The sequence below is a fragment of the Drosophila suzukii genome, chromosome 3 (assembly GCF_043229965.1).
Source record: "Drosophila suzukii chromosome 3, CBGP_Dsuzu_IsoJpt1.0, whole genome shotgun sequence".
NCBI classification, from domain to species: domain Eukaryota; kingdom Metazoa; phylum Arthropoda; class Insecta; order Diptera; family Drosophilidae; genus Drosophila; species Drosophila suzukii.
The window spans coordinates 37,509,041-37,528,171 of record NC_092082.1 but is presented as its reverse complement, the minus strand read 5'-3'; the positions used below and the strand labels follow the sequence as shown (position 1 = coordinate 37,528,171).

The 19,131-nt window shown below is 36.4% G+C and overlaps 1 protein-coding gene across 9 annotated transcripts in view; it reads right to left on the bottom strand.

Moving 5' to 3' along the window:
- scro (scarecrow) overlaps positions 1 to 12,317 on the bottom strand; it is an 83,407-nt gene extending 71,090 nt beyond the window's left edge. Inside the window, exons 1-3 of one of the 9 annotated variants that reach the window (XM_065868476.2) lie at positions 12,028 to 12,317; positions 8,998 to 9,148; positions 7,825 to 8,292 (exon numbers count right to left, since the gene is read on the bottom strand). In XM_065868476.2, the coding sequence (XP_065724548.1) occupies positions 7,825 to 8,252 (428 nt within the window). In that variant the 5' untranslated portion in view covers positions 8,253 to 8,292; positions 8,998 to 9,148; positions 12,028 to 12,317. Of the gene's footprint in view, positions 1 to 7,824; positions 8,293 to 8,997; positions 9,149 to 9,331; positions 9,565 to 12,027 lie in introns of those variants that run through there. The other 8 variants (XM_065868471.2, XM_065868473.2, XM_065868472.2 and 5 more) reach the window with 8 other exon arrangements.
- Positions 12,318 to 19,131: the final 6,814 nt, after the last annotated feature.

Here is a 19,131-nt window from a genome sequence, read left to right as displayed (position 1 = left end):
CCAAATCGACCTTCCCTAATATACAATGCTCGCATTGGATCGACCGGCAAGGGTATATAACTTGGGCTTGCCGAATATAGCTTCCTTTCTTGTTGAATATAACAATTGTTAAAAAAATTAATTTTTTTTTCGAAAAAATTCGTTTGTAATTACCAAACGGTGAAGAAACGGTAAAGAATGGTCAATTACTAATCCTTACACAATATTCGTTTCATGAAGAATTAAAATTGCCACACAAGAAAAATAAACATTGCAAATTAAAATGAAATGCAAGTGGAGCGTGAGAAAAGTAAAGGCCCTTTATCGGCAAAACAATATCCAACAAACGACGGCGCCGAACTACGCCTTGCAAACTGTAAGGTCCACGGTAACTTCGGCAAGCCAACATCCACAATGGCATCATCACCGACACCGAAATCAGCAACATCTTCGGCATCACGCTCTAAAATCCTATTGGCAAAGTCCTATGTAAACGAAATCATTTAGAAAGACAACGTCACTCCGAACACCCTTTTAGCAACCACGTCATATTTAACACAAAAAAAACAATACACAACTTTACAAATCAACTCTCTCGTCTAGGCTTAGAAGGTAGGTCACCGAAATCAACGACCAAGATTTATGGTCTCAGTCCCTCATTTAATCATCTTACATCACCTTAACATTTATATCAACATATACTTATAGTTCAATGAAATCCTACATTAACAATGGCCGCGATCAGCAGAACAACATGATACCATACGATAGTTCTGCTGAACGCACATAATTACCTATCATGATGCAAAAATTCTTGCATCTTGTTGTTCTGCCAAACGTGGCATACATATATATAGAAATATAAGTCAAGATACAATTTACAATTTTTAATGTGTATATTCCTCCCAACCCAAACTTTTCCTATGCTGAACAAATTTAATCGTTCTCAACGATAACAAACCCATTTTTTGACAACCCGCTTTTTTACCCACGTCGACATTACCGAAGGTTGACAGGTATCTTAAGATCCTAGGTATCCCTTTCGACACAAAATTAAACTTTAAGGACAAGAGAGAACGCTATAGTAGAGTGCCTCGACTAATTTTAAAGACAAGAGTGAACCCTATAATCGAGTGCCTCGACTACCAATTACCCGTTACTCAGCTAACCAACTTCAAACTTAATGTTCATTCAAGTAGAGGCGAAGTAACATCGATGTTTACATTTTACCCTCTCACTTTTATATTCTGGTTGTGACTTTATTGACGATGTTTTTGCTCATTACTTATTAAGTAATGGTCATATTTTAACATTTTTCATCTGGCCGGTAGGTATTCCCAAAGGGAAAAATACAACTTTCTATACCCGTTACTCGTAGAGTTAAAGGTTATACAAGATTTGTCGGAAAGTATGTAACAGATAGAAGGAATCGTTTCCGACCCCATATAGGACACATATTCTTGATCAGAATCACTAGCCGAGTCGATCTAGCCATGTCCGTCTATCCGTACGAACGCTGAGATTTCGGAAACTATAAGAGCTGAATGTTGGGACTTTGCGCAACACTAACACTAAAACCCGTCTAGCGTCCCAAATTGTTTAATATTTTGTAAAAGTTTAAACGAGATACCCATCTACATGCCAAAAATTGGACCATTCATTTTAAATTTATAGCCAAATCATAATCAACGTTTTGATTTTTAATCGAGTTTGCACACCACGGCACAAACCCGCTAGGGGCGCTTTAGGGTAGTTGGCGCTATAGGCTAGGTGGCACTATAGGCTAAGTGTGTAACTGAAAAAAACAGAGTTGCTCTAAGCATATATCCATCCCTCTCGCATTCCCTTAAGCTGAGTAACGGGTATTAATAGTCGAGGCCATCGACTAAATCGTTTGCTCTTGTTATACCCATTACTCGTAGAGTTAAAGGGTATACTAGTTTCGTCGGAAAGTGTGTGACAAGCTGTAGGCTAGGTGGCGCTGTAGGCTAAGTGTGTAAGTGAAAAAAGTATGTAAAAGGAAGAAGGAAGCGTTTCCGACCCCATAGAGTTATATATTCTTGACCAGGATTACTAGGCGAGTCGCTCTAGCCATATCCGACTGTCTGTCCGTCCGGATAAACGCTGAGATCTCGAAAACTACAAAAGCTAGAAAGTTGGGATTTGGCATGTAGATCCCTGAACTTCTTGCGCAGCGCAAGTTTGTATCTGCAGGATGCCACGCCCACTCTACACTTCACAAGCCGCCCAAAACTGTGGTGCCTATAGTTATTATGCTAGAAAAATTTTTTTAACTGAAATATGTTGGTCTCGTCAGTATTTATCGATTGACCCAAAAAAAAGTTTGCCACGCCCACCCTAACGCCCATAACTTAACTCAGCTTAGATCTGCCTCTCGGCCACATAACCATATATTGAGATAGCGGGTAGCTGGGTAACGGGTATCTGATAGTCGAGATACTCGACTTTAGCGTACTTCCTAGTTTTAATTTGTGTGACTTGTGTATGCTTGATTGGACGTGGCAAACTCAAATAATAAATTTGCGCTGCTTACAAAGCAAAGAAATTTAAATCTTAAGTCCCAACTCTATAGCTCTTATAGTTTCACGGATCACAGCGTTTACACTGACAAACGTACATGGCTAGATCAACTGGCTAGTGATCCTGATGAAGAACCCCCGTAAGGTTATAATAAGAGAGATTGCTATCGCAAATTGCGGCAAACATTTCTTAAGTCAGTCAATAAGTATTGCTGATATGTCAGTTACAATTTTTTTCTAGCATGAAAACTGTGAATGCCACTGTTTTGGGTGGTTTGTGGGCGTTAGAAAGGGCGTGGCAAACTTGTTTAAGTCAATCTATAGGTATTGACAAAACCAATAGTATTGTAGGAGCCACAGTTTTTCGCGGTTTATGGGCGTTAGAGTGGGCGTGACATGTTCGCGAAACAAACTTGCGCTAAGTACGAAGCTATGGAAACTAAATCTGAAATTCCAATTCTCTACAATTGCTAAGTTCCGAGCTATCAGCGTTCATATTTGGGCACTTCCAGGATGGCGAACGGAACATTCGTACGACGTAAAGTGGAAGAAATATAACTAAAACTAACATTTCGGATGTGTTTTCTTGCACGATTAATGAATTTTACCAGTTCATTTGTATTTTAGAAAGCAACCTTTGGGGACTTGTCGTTTTGAAATTATTTCAAAAAATACTGCATCACGAAGGGTACAAAAAGTAGAAGTCTTGTTTGACCTCAGCTTAAAAATTGCAAAAGTCTGCGAAATGTAGCAAGGAATTTTAATAGAAAAATTTTTAAACAATAATAAAATAATGTTTTTAATTTTTAGAACTACCATTTGTTACTGTGCATTGCTAAGGGTACAGTATTTCCACTATTTTTCCAATTTTTAATGACAATTTATTAAGAGAAATAAAAACATAACTTCATACTTAACATAAAAACCTGTACAAATAATAGTAATGAGAAACACATGATATGTATCAAAAAATATTATAATTAGGAACTAAAAAAATATTTTTTTCCTTGAATATGCTGTACTATGATATATCGCAAGCAGCATTATGAATTTTTCGAAGTCCATGGGACTTTGGAGACTGATACCAGAAGCATAGGCTTGGACACATTTGTAAAAATTCAATGCATTATCCAGCAAGACATTTGTAGTTCTTTTTATTTGCCAAATTTTTTTTTTAACAGCAACAACACCAACGACCGCATTTTTGCCATGCGACAATGCAAAACAATTAGGTGGCGCATTCCAATCTCGCTTTGCTGCTTGCATATCTCCATTTCCCTTTTGTCCCTTTAGCTGAGTAACGGGTATCTGATAGTCGAGGTACTCGACTATAGCGTTCTTTCTTGTGAACTGCTTCCGTTGTGAACTACTTCCGTTGTGAACTACTTCCGTCAGAAAACAGACATTTCCTTTTAGGTCCACCCTTTTTTTAATCGGTAATACTTTGTGTTAGGAATGTAAAATGCCTTCTGCCTTGTGGGTTTAAACCTATTTCTAATTACAGCCAGAGATTCTGTTTTATCTGAACTCCACGCAACGCAAGTAAAATTTGAAACTTGTTCGAATTTAAATGTGCGTTTGAATATAATTTTGGAATGTTATAAATATGTTATAATTTGTATAGTTATAATATATTGGTCGTCAACTCATTCTTTTTAAATATTTCAAAAAAATCTGACACGGTCCTTACCATGAATTAGTTTTCAAATTATCTCTGCATTGAAAGTCAACGTATCTTTTTTGTTTGCAGACTGCACGCTTATGTGTTCACGAGAAAAGAACTCTTGTACTTTCGCAAATTTACGATCAGATTCAGATTTTTTAACTTTCTGCTGGAACGTATTTCTTACAGAGATTTTTTAAAACTATAATTTTATTATATAGTTCGTGGGGTAAGGAATTCTCTGATTTTTTCAACGTTTTTCCAAGCGCATGCTTACAGTTATAGTGACTAAGGCAACTTCTGTTGGGTATGCATATTTTTTTAATTTTTGCCTGTAATTTGGGTGCTTTACTCGATTTTTCCACGGTAACTTTCCTGGAGCTTCTGCCCTTTTTTCGTCAAATCCTTATATTTGGCACGTCGCTGTCTCATTCTCTCTGCAGCCTCTACTAAGTACTTCTGGTACTTTACTGGATCCCCTTTTATTTTTTAAAAATAGCGAGGTGACGCTTCATTATATTTTTTTTGCATTTGTGATATGTCCCACTTACATTGGCGAAAAAAAAATGTACTTTATTTAGGAATAAAAGTAATAAGTTTGCAAACGTTCAGTCCGACTGCTTCTAAAGTAATGAGAAAAAGGCAAGTAATGTGCTCGCAAACGGTATACAAAAATAGTGGGTGTTAAAATCTAAAAAATTAACAGTTAGTCAATGGATTGCTTATGTTTCTTCTTTGTTTTTCTATAAGTTTATTGTTCCTACAAAAGTCTGGAGACTGTATGGAGAATGTATGTAATGGGCAATCTTATAAGTTAGAAATAGGAACAAAAAGCGAAGCCAGCCAAAATCAAACTTGTGAGTTTCGGCTCAAATATATCAAAACAAAAACCAAAATATGGCGCAAATTGATTAAATTCTTTTAATATATATTCATATATATTCCCTTAACAATATAAATTAAAGTGAAACAAGTTTATAGACTTTAATTTAGCCGAGTCGATCTAGCCATGTTCGTCTGTCCGTATGCACGCTGTGATCTCGGAATCTATAAAAGCTACAATACTGGGATTGCGCATGCAAATTCCTGAGATTCCTGCGCAGCGCAAGTTTGTTTCGTCAGTGTACCACGCCCACTCTAACGCCCACAAGCTGCCCAAAACTGGGGCGCATACAGTTTCAATGCTTGAGTACATTTTTTTACTGAAATGCTCTCATTAACACCTATCGATTGACCTTAAAAAAAGTTTCACAAGCCACCCAAACTTGCGGCGCCCACAATTTTCATGATAGAAAAAAAATTTTAACTGAAATGTGTTAATCTCGTTAATACCAATCGATTGACCCAAAAAAAGTTTGCCACACCTACTCTAACGCCCACAAGCCGCCCAAGCCTGCGGCACCCACAATTTTCATGCTAGAAAAGTGATTAACTCAAATGTGTTAGTCTCGTCAATACCTATCGATTGACCCAAACAAAAAGATTGGCACGTCCACTCTAACGCTGACAAACCGACTAAGCCTGTAGTAGCCACAATTTTCATGGTAGAAAAAAAAAATTTTAAAATCTATTCAATATTTATGTGTTTCAGCAGTGCTATAGCAAAGATTCGTGGAAACCCAAGTCAGATAAATATATACACATATTAACAAGATCTTTAGCAACAGTACTTGGTATGTTGTGTATTATTCTTTTGCGTCGTATTTTCCACATTTCCTTGTAGGGTATCGTGACGAACATTTTGTATGGTATGAAGATTAAATTTTTTTCGGAATTTGATTCTATTTTACGTCCGATAACTACAAAAACTGTGAACTAAGAATTGAAGACCTTAATTTTGTTCATTTGAAGCCCAGAACTGAAGTGTACTTTTAGTTAAGTGTACAGTTAAATTTATAATGTACGATTTTTAACCCTTTTTGAAGAAAAAATAAATCTATGTCACATCTATCTGTCAAATCTATATGAAACTAGATTAGTCGCAAAGTATGTAACAGGTAAAGGGAAGCGTTTCGCATCTCATAAAGTATATATTCTTGATCAGGATCTCTAGACAAGTCGGTCAAGCCAAGTCCATCTGCATGAACGCTGAGATCTCGGAAACTATAAGAGCTAGAATGTTGGGACGTGGCATTAAGTACGAATTTGTGTACAAATAGCCTCTTACTTTTTATAACACAAACCAAACTTTGTCGTTTTCAAAACGAAACAAGGAATAACACTATTGTCGAGTGCCTTGCCAATTAGTTACCCATTACTCAGCTAACCAACTTTAAAAGTATACATACTGTGTACATTTTATCTACCTTACATTTTTACATCTTAGACCTTAAACTTTTATCTACTGGCTGTGACGAAATTAACGATCGTCTGACGTAAAATCATTACTTATTTACTAATGGTCCGATTTTTACAATTCGAGATCATAGTTTCCGGATTTGTACCGGCGTTGAAGAGAATATGATCAATAAAGAAGCTACATATATTTTCATATTGTTTTCCCATTAATTATTCGATCATTCCTATGACAGCTATATGGTATATTCGTCCGATTTAAAAAAAATGTAATTCCAAATTCTGAAAAAAAATGTCAAAAACAACAAACCTAAAATTAAACAAAAATGTTGCACTATTTGGTGCGTAGTGGTCCGATCCGGCTCGTTCCGACCTATGCAAAAGAAGTAAGACTCTTGGCTTTAAGACTGAGCGACTAGTTCGCGTAGAAACAGACAGACGGACGAACGGACGGACAAACGGACATGGTTATATCGACTCGTCTAGTGATGGTGATCACGAATATATTTCCATTATGGGGTCCGATTTCAATAATTTTTGTCACATAGGAGGCAATTGATAATAAGAACATAATAAGAACGGGCATGGCTAGATAGACTCGACAAGTGAATATATATACTGTATGGGGTCGGAAATGCTTTCTTCAACCTATTCCATATTTTTCGACGAATCTAATATACCCTTTTACTCTACGGGTAACGGGTCGCCAGGGCGACTGTCTCTGCTTTCGCAATTAAATTACTGCGTTGAACCTAAGGACATAGTTTCATAGTTTCCAAGATCACAGCGTTCAAACGGAGAGACAGACTGACATAGCTAGATCGACAAGGCTAGTGATCCTGATCAAAAATTTACTCACTTTATACACTTTTTTCCTCTACGAATATAAAAATACACTTTTGGAATCATGAGCTCTAGAAATCTTGGGCAAGATTAAAGCAATCTTTTGACCTTACTTTACGGATAAGAAATACGTTTAAATGAATTCGGGGTAAAATTTACAATTTTACTTATTTTATATATATATATATTTTAACAGTCCTCGCAGATTCTTCAGCTTATGATAATCCAACATACGTAATTTTGATGATTGGTCTGATGGTAATTAAATTGGACCATTGGTTAATAAATAAAATTGGTTAGCTGAGTAACGGATATTTAATAGTCGAGCCACTCGACTATGTCGCTTCATCTTGTGTTAAACTCTACTCGTGCAAAGCTCTAGCACGTAAGAATTCCAACAAAAGAGATTGCTGTGTCATCCCGAATAGGATTTTTTCATCTTCTGTTAAATGTATCTTAATTTAACTTTATTGAAGCAAAATGTAAAGTTAAAATTATATTTACCGGAACGGAGATGGCGGGTTCCCGTTCAGTTCCAGTTTTCGATACGATTCTTCAATAGGACTTAAGATATCGGTCACGCTAAATGGTGTTGAGTGATTACTATTAAATAAAGTATTCTGGTGCTGACTTTGAAGGTTTTGCAGGTGGTGAATACTTGAAAGATTGTGATGGTGATGTGCAACCGCTGCCGCGGCTGCTGTAGATACGGTATTTTGTGTCGATGATTCGTTTGTATTTAATTTGGTAGATGTATCCACTTGATGGTGTTGGGAAATGGCGGTAGGTATCAGTATTTCCTTTGGAGATAAACTCATAACCAAATCTACTTCATTTAATGCCGTTACAAATTGTTTATCTCCAATAGTTTTTAAATCTCTGTAAGATTTGTTTTCAATTATTGATGTATTAACAAGGCCGTGGGATGACATGCGAAGTTATTTCTATCAAGTCCATAGAAACATTAAAGCGCTAAAAAATATGTAATTATATATCTATGAAAATTTTTTTTTGAATACATGTTGTTTTTTATCATTTATTTGGTAAAATCTATAAATGTACCTAATCAGACGTGCCCCAATTTGTCGTTTTCAAAACAAAAGAAGGAAGAGCGCTAAAGTGCCTTAACTATGAGACAACCGTTACTCAGCTAACCAACTTTAAAAGTATCAATGTGTACATTTTATCTACCTTTCAGTTTTACATTCTACTCCTTACACTTTTACCTACTGGCTGTGACTAATTTAACCATCATTTTGCTAGATACTGGCGTAAAAGCATTACTTAATTACTAATGGACCGATTTTAACCATTAACAGTCCAACAATCTCTAGAAACTGCATGTTTAGTCCCAGAATTGTAGCTTCTATAGTTTCCGAGATAAAATACTCTACGAGTAACGAGTATAATCAGATGATTGTGCATACAACGCACTTCAAATAGGATTATTGCGTTCCAACAAGTTTCCTTTAAAAATAATTATCAAAACAAAGCGAAAATACTTAGCTTATCCGTTTGCCAAATTAAGGTTGAGATACAAATATTGATACAACTTAAATAAAAATTAAAATTTGTACATAACAATCTTACCCGTTACTCGTAGAGTAAAAGGGAATACTAGATATACATAACATATACTATACATAAAGTATATATATTATTGACCGCATCACTAACCTAGTCGATCTAGCCATGTCCGTCTGCCCGTCTGTCCATATGAACGCTGAGATCTCTAGAATGTTGGATAAGGAATACAGATTCTTGGATTTCCCGCGCAGCGCCAGTTTTTTTCAGCAGGGTGCCCATAAGCCTGAAACACATTTAGCACCTACATTTGTAAATATTTTGTAAGAAAGCGATTTTGTTCTTATTATCAATACCCATCTACATGCCAAAAATGATTTAAATAAGACCATTCATTAAAAAGTTATAACCATACAGTAGTCATTAGTAAATTCAATAGAGTGCGAGAGGGATAGAGATACATTTGTACAGAACTTCGGCTGCTTACGAAATTTCACTGCGCCACATAGGTTTTACGTTATGTGCCGTGTCAATGAAAGCGCTTTTTTGTTAGGTTAGTAACGGGTATCTGATAGTCGAGGCCGTCGACTATAGCGTTTTTTCTTGTCCTATAATGCCCAGGCATACAAAATTATGATTAAGAAAGTTTAATCCTTATAGTTTTAAAACTGAGGGACTAGTTCCCGTAGGGAAGACAGACGGACAGACGAACAGACGGATATGGCTAGATCGAGTCGTCTGGTAATACTGATCGAGAATATATATGGAGCCGGAAACGTCTCATTGACTGCGTTGCAAACTTCTGAGTGAAGTCATTACCTATCTAAAGCTGAACAAATCATACGTATTAGGCAAACATCTTAACACGTATATTTTGTATTCAGAAATCGTAATAGAACAGAGTGGGGAGTGCGAGAGAGATGGATACATACAAGCAGCGACTGTACCAATACTGCACACCCCGTATCAGCGACACCTTACGTCGATTTATTTATTTGCTTATAACTTTTTAATGAATGGTACGATTTGGAAAATTTTTGGCATGAAGATAGATACTGACAATAAAACAAAAAGGCTTGACAGGCTTGGGCGTGGCACCCTGCTGAAACAATATTTGCTTTCCCAGAACCCCAAGAATCGGTTTATTCGGACGGACAGACAGACAGGCAGACGGACATGACTAGATCGACTCGGCTAATGATCCTTATTAAGAATATGTATACTTTGTATGGTCGGAAACGCTTGCCTCTACCTGTTACATAAGTTCGACGAATATAGTATACCCTTATAATCTACAAGTAACGGTTATAACAACGATGGTATTATTGGTTTCATGTTATTTTCACACACATTTTCCGATTGTTCCTATGGCAGCTATATGATAGTTATCACCATATGATTTTTGATAAATAAAATTCGATATAGGGTCCGAATCTCGCCGAATCTGTCTCATAATACCCTCTTCTGACATTATTAAATCTGATTAGTTTTTATTTTCCAAAATCCAATTTTTTGTTCCGTTACTACGAATAGTTGATCAAAGTTTTGTTGGGCAGGCCGTTTTTTCGATAAAGGTTACATTTTGGCAGTTCATAACGGACAAATTTAAGCTAATGGTTTTAACAGTTTTAGTTATAGATATTGACAATAAAAACAAAATTGCATTTACTATTTACAAAATCTTCAAAAATGTGGCCGATACACAGGTTTTAGCGTGGGCGTTAGTGGTCGTTAGAGTGGGCGTGGCACCCTGATGAAATAAACTTTAGTTGTCCTAGAACCCTAAGAATCTGCAAGCCAAGTCCCAACTTTCTAGCTTTTATAGTTTCCGAGACAGGTAGACGGACATGACTAAATCGACTCGGATAATGGTCCTGATATATACTGATATTTAAATATATATACTTTATAAGGTTGGAAACGCATCCTTCTACCTGTTACATACTTTCCACCGAATCTTACGAGTGACGGGTATAACAACGAAGCTATTATTGGTTTCATTTTATTTTCACATAATAATAACAGTTATAATCATACGATTTTTGAAACATAAAATTCGAAATAATAGATACCCGTTAGTCAGCTAAAGAGAGTGCGAGACGTATGGAGATATGTTTGCTTGGGGCTAACTAGGGCCACCAAGCCTATAACACCAACCCATATTGACCCTAGCGGCTTTGTGGCGTATTAGTGAAAACAGCTGATTTTCTGCATATGGTGTGCAATCTCGATTGAATTTTCAAAATATTGATTGTTATTTAATTATAACTTTATAACGAAAAGTCCAATTTCAATCATTTTGTCCTTTATCTTGGTATTGATAGTAAGAACAAACTCTCTTTACAATATATTAAAAAATGTGGTCGCTGGACCACATTTATGTTATGGTCGATTGTGGGCGTTAGAGTGGGCATGGCACCCTGCCAAAACTAACGTGCGCTGCGCAGGAGTCCCAAAAACGTGCATGCCAAATGCCAACCTTTTAGCTTTTATAGTTTGCGAGATCTCAGCGTTCATACGGATATGGCTAGATCGACTCAGTTAGTGATCCTGATCAGGAATATATATAATTTATGGAGACGGAAACGCTTGCTTCTACCTGTTACATACCTTCCGACAAACTAGACTTGTCTTACTCTACGATTAACGGGTATAATAACGGGTTTCAAAAGATTTACGCAAGAAATCGGTCTTGTCGCCGACATTGACCTAATTATTCGAAATCAGAAATAACTAAATGTATTTCAATACTATTCAGCCTCCTATAATCATTTTTTATCCAGAATTAATTTGTGTGAGACAAAACAAAAATAATGAATTACTGGATAAATCAAAAGTGCACAGAAAAAAAAATTGGGTGGACCTACGGGGAATTGAGGGTACCACTCGAATAAAAAGTGAAATAAACATGGTTTTAAAAACATGTATACAAATTTTGTTTAGTTTTAAAAAACCAACTAACAATCAAACCACTATATGTACTGATAAATTAAAAGGACTTTACAAAACAGATTATGGTTCTTTTGATTAACAAAGTATCTTGTGTTATAATTATAAAACGTTTGTCATATATTTATAAAAATGCAAAATAAATGGAACAGCCCTTAAACATTATATTTTGTCAATTCAGTGTTTAACATGACACATATATATTATCTTATGACTATATCAAATTCCACTCACTTAATTTTGTATATTTGTTAATATACATGCGTACAAAAATGAAAAATGTTTTACAAGTCTCAATAAAAAATATAGTATTTGAGATTGATTTATTTGAAGACTTAAATTCAAAATATTTATCGCCAGTTCACTTAGAATATGCAACATCTGATTCTTGTTTCTTTAGCACAATATAAGTATGTATGTAAATTTCAACACATAAGCCCACGTCAGTGAATTTATTATGAATATCCACTCGACACGATTCCGTCAAATGAAATAAGAGGTCTGAACAGTACTGACGAGTACTCCTCAGATGGCTTCTGGATAGCCCTCGAATAAGTTTTTCCTATTAACGATGACTTTGTGCTGTGTTTGGTACTGGCTACATACTTAGTTGAACAAAACAAACATGAAATATTGCTTATTCATTTTACTTCAGCCAGCCAATACCAGCTACAGAAATAAAGTGGGCTGTTCCAAAAGCAAGCTCTCCGTAAGGTCATTGCTGCTCGATGTAAACTCTGCTTCTACCTTCGTTTCACGATGTATATTTCGTTTCTTTCGCACCCTACTGCTATGGCAATTGAAGTGAGTCGGAAAGAGACGGCTATAGCTTTCCTTTGTCGTGAAATTTTCATGTACGTGTTAAGATTTTGAGCCGAAACGGTAGGCAACCAATAGGAATGACGTTGGCATTCCAACCCCCGATACAAACATTTTAGGACGGGAGCAGATTGAATTGATTTAACTGTCGCTGCGAACAAGGGAAACGCTAGCTAAGCTCATATTATCACACAACTTGACAAAGCAGACCTATACTCTTTAAATCGAAGGAACTCAATAGTTTCGCATTTTTTATTAAACTAAAGTATATGTACTTTTGTACTTGTTAAGATAACTATGTTTTGTTTCTTGGACATTTTGTAAAATTATTTAAAGTGTACACATATTAATAATAATTATTTGATTAATATCGGCTTGTCGGAATTATACTCTTTCTGGGTATAAATAGGTCAAGTTTATTCTCGCTCCCTGATTAATATAGAAATGCTTGGCCAAGCGCATATTTCTGTAACTAAGTTTTACTGGTAATATGATAGTCTACAGCAGAGGTCTGTACTCCAAAAGTCTAAAAAAAATTATCCTCGATCTAATCCGCTTTCTGTAGAACTCTACTTAAAGACATTTATCCGCGGAATTTCAAAGTTCTGAGTTTTGCTTCTATACAGCATTCTATTTTTTCTTGAGCTAAATAAAATTTTGTTTTCTAAAATCTTAAAAAAGCACAAAAAACTGACTAATTGTTAATTTAATATAGCATGCTCGATGGACAGCGATCCTTATTGCGAGCGCTTTTACACTGTTTATACATATGCCAATATGTATGCGGCATATTTGCTACAGTGCATACTTTAAGCTTTGCCGCTTGACAGATGTGGATTTAAGAGGAATATTTGAATGACCAAGGTATCAATTGAAAGATAAAATTGTTAAGATTACGATTTACCGATTACTTATATTTAAACCCCCTTAAAGACTGGGTTAAGTGGTGAATAACGAGTCGTTATGAACGACACAAACATTATTTATATCAGAGCTTATTTTGATACAGTCCTAAAAACAATTCAATGCTTAGGAAGTTCACAATATTTTTTTTATGGGTTCTAAATAGTTTCCGCTATCCGGCGTTGATCCCACGTGTTTTGCTGTTTCGCCCTTTGGCATTCTTATTTGGGTACATTGAATTAACTTGATGTCAGGAAGCTGAGACGATGGAATCCTTTCAAGCATACACTCATAAAATTTGTTTTCTAAATACCATAAAAGTCGCCATTTATGTAGGATCGCCCTAAAATTGAGAAAAATTATGTTTTTTAGAAGATTAGATAAAAAAGGAGAATTCACTTTAATCAGATGCTATCAACACTTTTTCAGTTTTAGTGCAAAATCGCCATAAAATTAGAAAATCGGTGGCCTATGCCTTGCATATTGCACTTTCACTAAGTTTTAATCTTAAAAAGATCCAAGGAAAAGTTCCGATGTTTCTCGGAAATGTTTGCCGACATCTCTAGCAAACATGCCCAAAGACGTTTTTATTTTGGGCACTTACCCTCTTAAACAAGAAAAAAAAAAATAAAGAAAAATAAATAAACTATATTAAATTTATGTATTCGGCACGCTACAACGGAAAATCTACGTGTAGGTAAATTAATATTTACTGTTGCGGGCCGAAATCATAAATTTAATATAGTTTATTTATTTTATCGAATGTAATATCATTTTTCGTCACAATTATTGATATCAGAAGTTTTTGTTAAAGGCGCCTTCGCCACTACTTTTTACCTCGTTAAGAGGTGTTTTTGTTTGATTGATAATAAGAACAAAAAATCATTTTATTTATAAGTTAGTTAGAAAATAGTTTCCAAGATCTCAGCGTTCATATGGACAGACGGACAGTCAGACGGAAAGACGGACATGTCTAGATCGACTCGGCTTGTGATCCTGAACTAGAATATATATACCTTATTGGGTCGAAAACGCTTTCTTCATCCTGTTACATACTTTCCGACGAATCTTGTATACCCTTTTATTCTGCGAGTAACGTTAATTAGAAAACTTTTTTCTTATTTTAAAGGCAACTTAGGAATAAAACAAAAATGTCAACATAATTTTAAGAAAAATCGCAATTGATTTGTAATACCTATTTCTTTAATAAAAATGTGAGACAAATACATGCCTATTTACCGAAAAAAGTACCCGTATTTTGTTCCCCACTCCTTGTTATACCCGTTACTCGTAGAGTAAAAGGGTATACTAGATTCGTCGGAAAGTATGTAACAGGCAGAAGGAAGCGTTTCCGACACCATAAAGTATATATATTCTTGATCAGGATCACTAGCCGAGTCGATCTAGCCATGTCCGTCTGTCCGTCTGTCCGTCTGTCTGTCCGGATGAACGCTGATATCTCGGAAACTATGAGAGCTAGGCTATTGAGATTTGGCGTACAGATTCCTGAGCTTCTTACGCAGCGCAAGTTTGTTTCAGTAGACTGCCACGCCCACTCTAACGCCCACAAACCGCCCAAAACTGTAACTCCTACAGTTTTGATGCTAGATAGAAAATTTTAACTGAAATGTATTGTTCTCAACAATACCTATCGATTGACCTAAAAAAAAGTTTGCCACGCCCACTAAAACGCCCACAAGCCGCGAAAACCTGTGACGCCCACAATTTGCATGCTAGATAAGAAATTTTAACTGAAATGTATTGGTGTCGTCAATACCTATCGATTGATCCACGCCCACTCTAACGCCCATAACGCTTAAATCTGTCTACCGCCGGTAGGTGGCGCATTTTAATCTCGCTTTGCTGCTTGCATATCTCCATTTCCCTTTGAGTAACGGGTATCTGATAGTCGAGGTACTCGACTATAGCGTTCTTCCTTGTTTTTATGATGATTTTACAGAAAATGTTTATGATTGTAATATTTTAATCGAGAAGTAAAATATAATTTTATTTTTCTATTGGGTGGGCAAGAAAGTCATGTCGTTTTTTTTAGTAATCGTTTTTAATCTAATTTATTTACGACTAATCGAGCACCAGGGTCACACTTTTTAGTATCGTTTTAAAGCTTATTGTCTTAGGTACTATCGACGAAAATTTGGTAATTATTCGATAACATTTGTGGAAGCTATAGCAAATTAAACATGGAGGACCAAAGTGAGCATTTTCGGCATATTTTGCTTTTTTACTTCCGAAAAGGAAAAAAAGCGGTCGAAGCTCGCGAAAAATTGTGCGAAGTGTATGGTAAAGATGCCATGAGTGATCGCCAATGTCAGCGCTGGTTTGCCAAATTCAGGCTTGGAGATTTTGGAGTTAAAGACGCCCCACGTTCTGGTCGACCATCGGCCGTTTTTGACGAACAAATTCAGGCTTTGCTGGATGAAAACCGGCGCTATTCAACGCGGGAGATGTCAGAGAAGCTCAGTGTGTCGCATACAACGGTTGAAAACCATTTGAAGAAACTTGGCTACGTAAGCAAGCTCGATGTTTGGGTTCCGCATAACTTAAAGGAAATTCACCTAACTAAGCGTATCAACATCTGCTATTCTCTGCTGCAACGGATTAAAAACGATCCTTTTTTGAAGCGGATCATTACTGGCGACGAAAAGTGGGTTGTTTACAATAATGTCCAACGAAAGAGATCATGGAGCAAGAAAGATGAGCCAGCCCAAGCCACATCAAAGGCCGATATCCATCAGAGGAAAGTTATGCTGTCTGTTTGGTGGAATTGGAAGGGTGTAGTGCACTTTGAGCTGCTGGGACGGAATGAAACCATCAATTCAGATGTGTACTGTCGCCAGCTATCCAATTTGGCGGAAAAAATTAAAGAAAAGGAGCCGGCACTAGCTAATCGCAAGGGTATAGTCTTTCACCATGACAACGCTAGGCCCCACACATCTTTGGTCACTCGGCAAAAATTAACGGAGCTGAATTGGGAAGTGCTACCACATCCACCTTATAGTCCGGACTTAGCACCTTCAGATTACCATTTGTTTCGCTCTCTTCAAAACTCTTTGAATGGTAAAAACTTTGATTCAGATGAGGCTGTCGAAAACCACTTGTCTCGATTCTTTGCTGGAAAAGACCAAAAGTTCTTCGAGCGCGGAATTATGCAGCTGCCCGAGAGATGGTCATTAGTGGTCGAACAAAACGGCCAATACATAATTGATTAATTATAAGTCCTGATATAAATAAATCATCTTTGAAAATATTGAAAAAAAACGACATGACTTTCTTGCCAACCCAATACATCGTTTTTTTATTCAGCGACCTTGTGATTTCCCATCTAAAGCCAAGAAAGTGGTATTTGTCTTACATAAGTGATCTGATTTGATCTAAACATATTTAGGAGAGGGTAGGGTAAGGACAGTAAAGGGGCACGGATAGTTGGTGGCTCTAGCGGCTAAACGGCTCTAATAAAATGCGCGCCGTTTTTAACGAATGCATGAGCACTAGAGGGGGTACCAAAAAGTTGAGCTTTAAACTCCGTGAGTTAAAGAAGTTATGCATTTATTTCGGTCAATGTCAGGTTCGATCAAATATTTTCTTTCTGTTCAGGACACTTTATTGAAAGTTGGTCGCTTGTGAGAAATTTTGTGCCAAAAGCGTAACTGTTTATCATTTTTTCTGCTATTTAATCTTAGTGTTATTATGCAACAACTTAAAACTCTTCCTTTGGGGCAAGTATAGTTGAAGGTAATATTTGATATTACGGATTTTCTTGAAATAAATATATAGTTTTAATGGTGCCAGTGGTGGTGCCTGTGATGATTACACCTGTCAACGAGAACTCGATGTTCATTAAGTAATACTAAACCAATAGGTGCAAAACGCGGTCGGGGAAATAAAAAAAAAATGTTGACACTGCCGAACTTTTTGGCAATAATGTTATGCCGTAGATCAATACAGAAAAAAACAAGGAAGAACGCTATAGTCGAGTACCTCGACTATCAGATACCCGTTACTCAGCTATATGGAGATATGCAAGCAGCAAAGCGAGATTAAAATGCGCCACCTACCGGCGGTATACAGATTTAGGCGTTATGGGCGTTAGAGTGGGCGTGGATCAATCGATAGGTATTGACGACACCAATACATTTCAGTTAAAATTTCTTATCTAGCATGCAAATTGTGGGCGTCACAGGTTTTCGCGGTTTGTGGGCGTTAAGGTGGGCGTGGCAAACTTTTTTTTGGGTCAATCGATAGGTATTGATGAGAACAATACATTTCAGTTAAAATTTTTATTCTAGCATCAAAACTGTAGGAGCCACAGTTTTGGGCGGTTTGTGGGCGTTAGAGTGGGCGTGGCACTGTGCCGAAACAAACTTGCGCTGCGTAAGAAGCTCAGGAATCTGCACGCCAAATCTCAATAGCCTAGCTCCCATAGTTTCCGAGATCTCAGCGTTCATCCGGACGGACAGACAGACGGACAGACGGACAGACGGACAGACGGACATGGCTAGATCGACTCGGCTAGTGATCCTGATCAAGAATATATATACTTTGTGGGGTCGGAAACGCTTCCTTCTGCCTGTTACATACTTTCCGACGAATCTAGTATACCCTTTTACTCTACGAGTAACGGGTATAATTAAACTGGAACAATTGGAACAAACAAAAAAATAAAGGCGGAATTTTTATACCTTGACGAAAGGCTTAAAAATAAAACAAAAACATTTTTTCTAACCATATACCATTTACAGCGGAAGTAAATTTAATTTAATTTTACATTTTCTACGTTTCTCGATGACTGCAATTGACTTCAAAGCGATGTATGAGAAAGTTATAGCCAAATGAACAGTCTTTCCAATGATACTATTTTCTTGGTCATGACATTTTATTTATAGCTGCTATGGTCAACCAAACTTTTCTTACTATCCTGGCCCCACTTTTCCCCACATCAATTAATGCTTTGATGGAAAATATAAACCGTTTTCTTTTTTTTAAATTGGATTAAATGAATTGAATTGTTTAAATAAATGCTCAAAAATAATAATGCGGCTGATGAAAAAAGGCAATCTAAATTGGAATCTATGCCCCGTTTCGAATTTTAACTTGAAATATTTCCTTAGATTACGAAGTACATACTAACACAATTTTATTTTCTAGTCTTTAACGAACTTTATTTTTCCGCTTTTGAGCGTGACTTAGCTGGCTTAAAGGTAAGTGTGCTTGCGTTATGTAAGCTTGCTGGCGTGATTTCTATCCGCGCGACAACTTAATACATTTTTCTTATTCCATGTGTTATAAATAATGAAAATATTGAAAGGAGAAATGAAATTTAGTACCATTTATTTCAGTTCAGAAAAAATAATTAAAATAAAATAATTAATAATTAATTAATTAATATACCCAGCCCATCGCGGAAAATCCTTTACGACTTTCTTGTTCTTGGCTCTCGCTCTATTAAAATCACAAGAATGAAATTTTGTCCAACATTTATTGCCGCGCTTTCGCACACATATACACAAAGCCCACTTACACTTACGCATTGTGTACGCAATAAATGAAATCTAACAAGAAAGATCGCAAAGAAAGAACCAAAAAGGCAGGCTCAAG